At 58.6% G+C, this 10,256-nt stretch overlaps 1 protein-coding gene across 2 annotated transcripts; it reads left to right on the top strand.

The window, feature by feature from the left end:
* Positions 1-3,355: 3,355 nt before the first annotated feature.
* LOC115504699 (translation initiation factor IF-2-like) lies at positions 3,356-8,097 on the top strand. Of its 2 annotated transcripts, none has more exons than XR_003965766.1 (2): positions 3,356-4,611; positions 7,437-8,097. XR_003965766.1 is itself a non-coding variant. In XM_030301755.1 (2 exons), exons 1-2 carry the CDS (start codon positions 3,658-3,660, stop codon positions 7,670-7,672), a joined length of 579 nt encoding a protein of 192 aa, XP_030157615.1. In that variant the 5' UTR covers positions 3,356-3,657; the 3' UTR covers positions 7,673-8,097. The 2 variants fall into 2 exon arrangements, 1 of the variants encoding a protein (XP_030157615.1); XM_030301755.1 differs by having other exon boundaries at positions 3,356-4,000.
* Positions 8,098-10,256: the final 2,159 nt, after the last annotated feature.

Here is a 10,256-nt window from a genome sequence, read left to right as displayed (position 1 = left end):
AGGTTTGGCCCCATTTCCTTGCCAAGAGGAGGAAGTGGAATTCAGATATCTGCTTCTGTGTCCCAGGCATCATTCCCCAGACCCTTTTACTTCACCACCTGGGCCGCCTGTCTTGGTGGCCCTGGAGCGTTCTCCACTGAAGGGACCCTGTTCTGGGAGCTCTCATGCAGGGTAACGGGCATGAGGGGTGACAGGGTCCGTGAGGGTCACCAAGGCCGGGGGAGCGAAGGGATTGTTGGGGAAAGCGCCAGACTCAGCTCTGCCGTATTCTTGGCCGTGACCGGGCTGCGGGTCACATGCATTCTTTCAGCAAATCTGCATCACGCCCGGTCACACTGTCCCCGCGATTCCCACCAGGCACCCTTCACACCTGCTCATCGGCCACAGCGCCTGAGGTTTGATGCACATCTGGGGGCGGGTCTTTCACACACTCAGCCTTCCAGGAGGGAGGTGGGGTGCAGGGAAGGCGCAGCTGGTTCAGGGGTCGCTGGGAGCAGCTTTCCTGGCCCAGGGCTGCGGGGCTGTGGGTCACAGGTGCAGCCAGGACCCGTCACAGCGTGGGGCGGTGGCGCTCGGGCGCCCCCTGGCGGCGGCCCGCCGTCCTCGCCTCCCCTCCCTCCGCAAGCCGGCTGGGCAGGTGCTCTCTGTGCTCGCCCCATTTTACAGTTAGGGAAACCGAGGCGAAGGTGTCTGCAGTGGATGCGCCTGAGGTGGAATGGGCGGCCGGGAAGGTCGCACAGTCCACACTGGGTCCAAGAGGGCTAATGCGACCTCAGGGTGCATCAAACAGAAGGGGTCTGTGGAGCCGTCCTGGCCCCAGCCCACCTGACCCGTCCCTGGGCACCCCACTCGGGGGGAGTCCCCAGCAAACGGCAGCACGTCCAGCCTGCGTGGCCAGAGCGGTGGGGGAGCATCGGGGGCAGCTGGGGGCTGCAGGGACACGTGTGGCTGGCGTGGAGGGACCTGGGTGGGTGTGAGGAGACCCTTCCTGGCGCTGACGGCCCGTCTGGGGGGCACAGGGCCCCAGGACCACCACCCCTCCGCTCTCCCCACTTTCCTCTGACCCGGGGTCCCCAGGCACAAGCAGGCAGTCACTAAAAATTGGCATCCGTCTCCGTACGTTGGCCTGGAGGGGCGGGGGCCGGGGGGTGGGGGGTTTAACGACGAACACGGATTCCTCGCGGCTCTGGAGGCTGGGGTCCAAGATCCGGACGCTGGCTGAGCAGAGCTGGGTCCACACCGCCACCCAAGCCAGAACCAGGAAGGCTCCTGGGGCTGGAGGCCGCCCCAGCGGGGCTCCCCCAGGTCACGGAGCCGTGGAAACCCAGAGCTCCAGGCCGCCCAGCTGTCAGCACAGAGCCCCACGCGGGGCTCGAACCCACGCACTGTGAGATCGTGACCCGAGCCGGAGTCGGACGCGTAACCGGCTGAGCCACCCAGGCGCCCCAGCCCGGTGTCGTGACCTCACCGTGTGGACCCTAGAAGTCCAGATCAAGCTGTGGGCGGGTTGGCTCGTCTGGGCGCCGGGTGGGGGGGGGGGGATGTGTCCAGGCCTCTCTCCGTGAGCTGCGACGCCGTCTCCTGCCCGCGTCCTCACCGTCTTCCCTCCACACGCGTCTGTGCCCAAGTCCCCCCTTCGGGTGAGGTCATACGGGACCAGGCCCACCCTCCTGACCTCACCGCCTCCTGACGATGTCTTGAAGACGGTGTTAAGGTCAGACTCCGGTTCAGCCTGCTTCCTTTGTAGGGAAAACTCCAGATCTTTTCCTCCCCGTCTGTCTCCCTTCCTACTCGCACAGAACCTGTCGCTTCTGACACTTGGGCGCACCAGACGTGTGGCGTTCTCCCCGCCAGTGAGCGATTCTGCGACACGAACCGGGTCCTGTGCTTTAGCTCGGTTCTGACCCTGTGCACCCGGGTATCGCGTCGAGCCCACAGGTGAAGGGCTCGGTGCCCCGAGACCGCCCCCCACGGCCGACGCCAGCGGCAAGTAGTAAGCCCCCCGGGTGACCCGCGACTGCCAGTTTGGCTACAAACAGGAGTTCCCGTGATCCCTCCCCCAGGGTGGATTGATCCGCGAGAGCGCCTCACAGAAGTCGGGGAGCGAGGTCCGTGTGAGCTCCAGGCGCGGGTGCCTGTGTCACTCTCCCCGCGCCCCCCAGAAGCTCTCGGAACCCGCGACTAGTGGGGTTCTATGGGGGCCTCATCACGTAGGTGTGACCAAGTATTAACTCCATTTTCTGTCCCTCTCCCTTCTCAAGAGAATGGGGCGGGGGGGGGGCGGCTTCTGGAAGTCCCACGCTTCCTGAGAATCACCGCTTAGTCTTTCCCGTGACCGTCTCCACCCAGGAGCCCATCGGGAGTGGCCTCATTAGAACAGGAGACAGTCGGGGCGCCTGGGTGGCTCAGTCGGTTAAGCACCTGACTCTTGACTTCGGCTCAGGTCACAAGCTTGTGGTCCGTGGGTTCGAGCCCCGTGTCGGGCTCCGTGCCGACAGGGAGGGGCCTGCTTGGGACTCTCTCCTCCCTCACTCGCGTGCAATCTCTCAAAATAAATAAACCAGGAAATGGCAAGGGTTTCAGGAGCCAGGGGTGGAGACCAACATGTTTTCTATCAGCTCACAGATCCTGTCTCCAAATTAAGGTCACGTTCCAGAGCCCTGGGGCTAGGACGTCAGCACAAACCAACCCTCGACTCACCCCAACCCCAAGTTGCCATAGTTCCTGGCGTCCAGGGTGGGAGTTGGCCATTTCTGAGTTGGCCCCATGGAGCCGGCTTCCTCGGGCAGGGGTCCCCGGGTCCCGCGTGGAGCAGGTGACCGACCTGCCGTGACCCACGCTGACATGTGTGACCACCTGGGGTGGGCAGACGAGAGAAGAAAGAGCCTAGGTCCGGTCTTGGCCCCCAAATCCCTATGCCCCCTCTGCAGGTGCCCAGGCCCGCCCCAGGCCACTTGCCTTCTCTCTGGTGGGTGGGGGCAGGTGACAGGCGCCCCCGCCTGCCGCCCCTGAAAACTCCAGCTTGCAAACGACCTCCTGTCTCAGGGGCTGGGGGTGCAGACCCCCCCCCCCCAGGAACCACAGATTCAGCAAATGAAAATACAGGGCACCCAGTTACATCCGAGTTTCGGGCTAACAACAAAATCTTTCTTAGTGTGTTTCCCGAACGTTGCTCAGGACGTGCCGATTCTGCAAAACGACTAGTTTGTCTGTTAGATCAGGTGGTCAGGAAAGACCTCTGAGGAATGTTCAGCAGAGACGGGTGAGACGGAGGGAGCGCGGCGCCGGTCTGGGGGAAAGCGGGGGCACAAGGGCTCTCGTGGAACAAGTGCAAAGGGCCTGCGGTCGTATGGTCTTGGGTCTTGGCTCGTGAGAAAGCAGTTTCTGGGCCCCGCCCCTAACTTAGGGGGGGACTCACGGTTTTAAAGAAGCCCTCTCTGAGTCTGCCTTCGTCACTCCTCCTTCTAGAGGTTTCTGCACACATTGCAGGGGGTTCCACTCACAGTCTTAGGGGGCAGAGCCAGCAAGCCCCCCGGGGATCCCCTGGCCAAACCTACTCCGGGGGCCTCTCAGGGCCTCATCGAGGAGCACGGGGCCACAGCGAGGGGCCAGGTGTTTAGTTCTGTGTGTTTCTGGAAGGAGCCTGGGAACAGGTGCATGGTCTTGGAGAAGCTGCTGCCCCCACCCCCACCCCGGCACTGGCTCCCCGGGGGAAGGAGAACTTCCCGGCCGGCCCTGCCCCTGCCCTGCGACGGCTGCACCCAGAGAACTGAGACAGGAAGTGGGTGGCGGCCGCAGGGAGGGCGGCACCCGTGCAGGCGGTTTACGTGGGAGCCACGAGGACCTTGCCCCACGGCCTCTTCTGGTGGCTTCGAGGGTCAGGACTTGGAGAACGTGGACACGGGACTTGAGCAGAAAGGCCTGGCGAGAAGTTGGAGCTTCTGTGACTTCTGTGCACCGACAGGCCCGCAGCCCCTGTGCCGGCGAGGCCCCAGCCCAGGTGACCGAGGCCCCAGGCCTGTCCTCTCTTGCTGGGTCTCCTTTTCCTCTGGGGGCTGTGGTGCAGCTGAGCCCAGGAAACGTGTGGCGTTGCCGTAGAGACGGTAACCTGCCCAGGTGCCTCACAGCGGCCCTGCCCCCTTCTTCCTGCCTGTCCTCCCTGCTGACTTCTGAGGTCACGGGGAAGGGACTCGGCAAGGGCAGGAGGCACATTTGGGGGGCGTCCCGTCCAGCGCGTGACGGAGGCGGCACAGGAGAGCGGTGTGCGAGAATCTGGCCCTCCGTGTCCTGGCTCTGTGGCCTTCGGTGAGTTACTCAACCTCTCTGTGCCTCGGTCCCACATCTGCAGAACGGAGGTGGTGACAATCATGCTTATACCGCACGGGGTTGTCATGACGACGAAACCGGGTAACATTGTCAGTTCTGTGCTTGGCGAGTGCTCAACAGGGTGCCGATGATGTTAAAGGCTCTGATTACGACTGCGGGGGCGGGGGGGGGGGATGGGGAGGAAGCGCAGATGAGCGGGGGGTGGGGGGGGTGCTCTGCTGGCGTCCCAACGCCCGGACACCGTGCTCCTGCCACCTCGTCCTCTTTCCGATGAATCGCCTTTTGGTGGGTAAAAGTTCCGGGTCTCTGTCACTGACCTGACTGTGTAACCACCCTGTGACATTGCCGGCATAGCGGCAGGGGGTTGGGGGGGTGGTGGCGGTGAGGGGGCCCTTCCCCTGACTTCACTCGTCCCCCGCGCCGTTCCAGGGCCATCGGGCACCGCACACCTGCAGCCAGAGACTCTGGAGGAGAACACCTGTTTCCAGGGGGAGGATGCGTCAGGCTTGGGGGGCCAGACCACAACCCCGGGGGGCCCTGCCCCCGCCCCCAATCTTGACACGGGGCAGGAGGATCCGGCCACACCCGCTTTGCTCACCCAGAAAAAGATGAGGCTTCTATTTCCTCCTCCAAAGCCTGGGCTGAGCCGGTGGGGTCAGGTCCCTCTTTCCGATTTTACTTCCCGTCCCACCCTGGCCCCCCTGTGCCCTGAGCCACCCCACTCGTGCGTCACCTTCCGTCTTCAGCTCCCGGGCCATCAGATTCCCAGGCCACCCTGGGGAGCCTCACTCCCGCTCTCTTGGGAGCACGGCGGAGGCGACAGGGACACAGAACCCCTCTTGCTGCCCCAGCCCAGGCCTCCCGCCAGCTCCCTCCAGGCTGTGCGTCCCCTGGCCCCCCACCCCCAGCGCCCCTGCCCCCCACTCTGCCCTCTTCTCTGCACCTGCGGCCCAGGCGGCCTCAGGACCGCAGCACCTGTGCGGCCACACCTTGGGTCCGTCCTCCTGCAGGACGCACAGTGGGCTTGCGGGTGGGGGCCTCTGGATAAATGCCCAGACAGGGCTCCAGTCCCGTCCTTAAGAAGGGGAACCGAGAGTTGCTCAGAATTTTCTCATGTGGGCAAATCCCAAGATGAAGTCTTTGTTTTTGTTTTTGTTTTTAACAACTTTCAGCAAAGGAGAAACCCCAGTGGTCAAGCTTTATTTACTGTCAGCTCAATGGAAACAGACGTTTTAATTTAGAGGGAAAATCTGTGGTCCTCGAGTCTCCACCTCCTCCCGCCCCTGGGCACCGGGAGATCCTTCTTGCCGGGCAGAATTACATCCTCAGACTCTTTCTCGACCCAGCACCCAGCGCCTCAGGCAGCCAGTGCTGGTCACGGGATCTTATCTGCCCTTCCTGTGGGGGCTGGGCCCCCAGCCTGACCGCCTTAGCTGGGGTGGGCGCCGGGCTCCCACTGAGTCAGCCCCGCTCCGGCCAGGCCAGACCCCGCGCACCTGCCCCGCCGGCCTGTCCTGTTCGGTTCCGGGTCCCCTCCCCCCAGGGGCCCACCAGGCTGTTTCTGAACCGGCGGGGGTGGAGGGGGGGACGCAGGGTCGGGGTCCGCCGGGGAGCAGGATGCTGGTGGGGGGACTGCGCTCCCCGAGAGACCCCAGGGCACCTGCACCGCTTTGGGCAGGGGCGGGGCTACCGAGCCACAAAGGAGGCTTGCCTAAGGGAGTTTGTTTTTGGGGGATTGTTTCATGTATTTGTGGCCAATTGGGTTTTCCTGTGCTTGAATGCAGCGCCCTCCGGTCCCTGTGGGCTTGGGCCCCGCCCCCTGCCCCATCTGCCCTCCAGACAGTCCCCCCTCCCCCCTGCAGACACCAGGGGACCCGGGAGGGGGCTGGGAGGAACAGCGGGCCCGTGGGATGGGGGGCACCAGGCAATCCCACCCCTGCTGGCTGGTGTGGGCGGGGGGCACCCAAGCCAGCCCAGAGCAGAGAGGGGTGACTAGAGGGACAGGTGAAGTGACCCCGGGGCGGGGCCAAGGTGCTGGCCTGCTGGAAGGTGCAGGAACCACGGCTGTCTGTCACACCCAGCAGATGCTTGATCGGCAGTGCGGGGCTCCCAGGTTTGCCCTGGAACTAGAAGCCTGGGCGGGCCCTTGTTGGGGTAACAGTGACGTGAGGGGGCCTTGGGGACCTTGACCCAGAAGCACGGGGTGGGGTGCTGTTCACTCAGCCTGCGCTTGCCTAGAGGGTGTGACTCGAGAGAGCGCGTTTGGCACACAGGCGGGTGGCGGCTGAGGCTTGGAGCCGGGAGAGGTCAAGGGCAGGTGCGGCCGGTTGGGGCCGGGGCCGCAGGTGGCTGCTGGGGCGGCCGTTGCCACTTTGGCATTAAGCCAGAGTTTCCTCAAGCTCGACGAGGAGGGGTTGTGGGCAGGGGGCAATCGGAGCAGAATCCAAACTTCGGAATGATTTAAATTATTGTATCACGATAGAGATTCTCTGCGGTTCCCGAATGTCTGCGAACTGTCCTTTATCACTGAAATCTGTCCTATGCTCCCAAAGCAGGAAAGCCAGACCTGCCAACACTGCCCCTGCTCTGGGCTGAGAGGCGGGGGCGGGGAGGGAGTGTCTGCACCCCCCCCCCCTGCAGGGAAGGGTGACCCGGGAGCCCGCAGACCCCGGACCCCAGCGGAGGCTTGACCCCTGGAGGCAGAGTCCGTGATTCTTCTTAGGATCCTCTCCTCCGTTCACGACCAGACGCCTTTAAAGGGATCTCCTTCGGTGGTTTTTACACAGATGTCTCCGTGCCCCTCTCCCACCCACCTGCCGTCTGGCCGTGTCCCTCCACGCGGACCCTGGTGGCCGTGGCCTCTGTCAGTCTCCACCCTCCAGGAGGGCTGAGATCTGGCACCTTCTCTCCTTTCACCCTTCCCGCCTTTCCTTTGACTTCTGGATTTTTCTCCACCTCCTTCCTTGGTTCCTCTTCCTCTTCCCTCCCCAAGCATGGGGTGGGGGGTGGGGAGGGCGGGTCTCAGGTCTTCGTCCCAAGTAGCACTTCCGTGTGATGGTCACTCCCAGGGAGAACAGGTGTGTTCGATGACACGGACGTCTGTCCCTTAGGCCTCCTGTTTCACGTAACCCGTGGCCACATGGAATACCTACTGGCCGTTCCGGAGGCCTCTCAAGTTCCTCCTGCTCCAAGCCCAACTCGCTCCTCGACCCCCAGCCCTCGTCCCTCCTTCTCGGAAAGTGGTGTCCTCTGCTGCCCGTCGCCTGGCCCAGCAGGAACAAGGAGGAACGCAGGCTTTGGGGTGGGGCCACCTGGCTCGGACCCCAGTTCCGCCAATCCTGTGTGACCCCGCAGGTCCCTGGACCCCTCTGAGCCTCAGTTTCACAGCACATAAACCGTGTCCGTCTTAACAGATCTCTGGGGAAAAAATAAATAAATAAAGGAGATACTCCACGGGAGTATCCACTCCCACCTCCACGGGATGTGGCCGCACAGGTGACACTAAGAAGGAGCCACACCCCCCTCCACGTCCAAGCTCCGTCAGTGACAGGATCCTTGGGCGCCACCCTGAACTCCCCCAGCAGCCCCCTTCCTGTCCTGTCACCCTCGTGCTCTCCTGTTCCAGTCCAGCTGCAAAATGCAGCTGCAAAAACACCTTGCAGAACACCTTGCAAAAATGCCACAGCTTGGGGCACCGGCGCGGCTCAGTCGGTTGAGTTTCCGACTTCAGCTCAGGTCATGATCTCACGGTTCGTGGGTTCGAGCCCCATGTCAGGCTCACTGCCCCCTTCGGATCCTCTGTCCCCCTCTCTCTGCCCCTCCCCTGCTCATTCTCTCTCTCTCTCTCTCTCAAAATAAATAAACTTTAAAAAAAGCTTTATAAAAAACATTTTAAAAACTTTTAAAAATGCAACAGCTTTATTGAGAAATAATCCACATACCGTGTGATTCATTTGTTGAAAATGGATAATCAGTGGTTTGTAGTGTATTCGCAGTGTCAGCCACCACCACAACCAACTTCAGAACATTTCTGTCCTCCCCAAAAGAAGCCCCGGGCCACCGACAGTCACTTTCCATTTCTGCCTCTGTCCCCAGCCCTAGGCAACCACAAATCGACTTTCTGTCTGTATGGATTCGCTTATGCTGGACATTTTATATTCATGGAATCATACACTGGGTGCTCTTTTGTGACTGGCTTCCTTCACTTAGCGTGATGTTTGCAAGGCTTATCCATACTGTACCATGTTAGCATTCCTCTTTAGGGCCAATGATATTCTGCAGGATGGATGGTTATACCACATCTCGTTTACCCGTTCCCCAGATGATGGGCTGAACACCAAATGAGTTGTTTCTACCTTTTGGCAACTATGAATAATGCTGCCTATGAAGTTTGCGTACAAGTGTTTGTAAGGGCGTATGTTTTCATTTCTCTATATACCTAGCAGTCATATGGTACCTCGGTGTCTAACTTTTTGAGGAACTATTTCCCGAGGTGGCTGCACCATTTTATAATCCTCCCAGTGGAGTATGAGGGTTCCGTTTTCTCCACATCCTTGTCAACACTTACTATTTCTCTGTCTCTCTCTTTGTCTTTCTGTCTGTCTGTCTGTCTGTCTTTTTTACTATATACTTAGTGGGTATGAAGTGGTATGATTTTGATTTGCATCTTCCTGATGCTAATGATGTGCATATTTTTCCGTGGGCTTATTGACCATTTGTATATCTTCTTTGGAGAAATGTCTATTCAGATCTTTTGCCCATTTTTTTAAAAATCTTTCTTAACATTTATTCATTTTTGAGAGACAGAGAGAGACACAGCATGAGCGGGGAAGGGACAGAGAGAGGGAGTCACAGAATCTGAAGCAGGCTCCAGGCTTCAAGCTGTCAACACGCAGCCCAGCGTGGGGCTCAAACTCACAAACTGCGAGATCATGACCTGAGCCGAAGTTGGACACTCAACCGACTGAGCCACTCATGCACCCCTGCCTATTTTAAAATTGGATTATTTATCTTTTTATCATTGAATTGTAAGAGTTCTTCATGTATTTTTAAAACATGTATGTTAGTAGATACATGATTTGCAAACTTTTTTCTCAATTCTATGGGTTGTATTCTGTCTTTCTTGATACTGTTCTTTAAAGTCCTTTAGAAGGTACAAAAGTTTTCAATTCTGATGAAGTCCAAAGTAGCTATATTTTTCTTTGATTGTTTATGCTTTTGGTATCATATCTAAGAAACCATTGCCTAATCAATCTCAAAACTTATGTCTATATTTTTCCTCTAAGATTTGTCATTTTATCTCTACAGTTAGGTCTTTGATCCATTCTGAGCTAATTTTTGTATATGGTGTGAGGTAGGGATCTAATTTCTTTCTTCTGCATGTGGATATCCAATTGTCCCAACACCATTTGTTGCAAGGATTCTTCTGGCCCTATTGATTTGTATTGGCTCCCTTGTCAAAGATCAGATGACTGTAAATGTGAGGGTGTATTTCCGGACTTAATCCCATCCCATTGACCTATATGTCTACCCTTGTGCTGGTACCACAGTCTTGATTACTACAAGAGGGTAAGTTTTGAAATAAAAAGTGTGAGCCCTCCATCTTTGTTCTTTTCCGGGACTTTTTCCTTTCTTTTTTTTTTTTTTTTGTTTTTTTGGGGTTTTGTTTTGTTTTGTTTTGTTTTTTTTGTTGTTGTTTTTTTTGGCTATTCTAGGTCCCTTGAATAAAAAAAGAATAATCTGGGTCACTCTTTTGCTTAAAGACCTCTTGTAATTTCCTGTGGACTGCGGGGCAGTTGGTGCGCAGGCTCTGGTCTCCTGGGATTCGCTGTAAGGGTGGGTTGTGTGGGAGGGCCAGCAGGAGCAGGCGGTCCCGCTGTTCCCGCTGACGTCTCCATCGCTCCGGCTGAGTCACCAGTACTTGAATCACA

Source organism: Lynx canadensis, chromosome F1, assembly GCF_007474595.2.
Source record: "Lynx canadensis isolate LIC74 chromosome F1, mLynCan4.pri.v2, whole genome shotgun sequence".
In the NCBI taxonomy this organism is placed as follows: domain Eukaryota; kingdom Metazoa; phylum Chordata; class Mammalia; order Carnivora; family Felidae; genus Lynx; species Lynx canadensis.
Note: the sequence above shows the minus strand (reverse complement) of the source record. Positions and strands in the feature narration are given on the sequence as shown.

Coding starts and splice junctions, on each gene's coding strand:
- LOC115504699 (XM_030301755.1), top strand. CDS start 3,658: ATGGTCTTGGAGAAGCTGCTGCCCCCACCCCCACCCCGGCACTGGCTC. Junction 4,001..7,436: donor CCGGCGAGGCCCCAGCCCAG/GTGACCGAGGCC, acceptor TCTGTCCCTTAG/GCCTCCTGTTTCACGTAACC.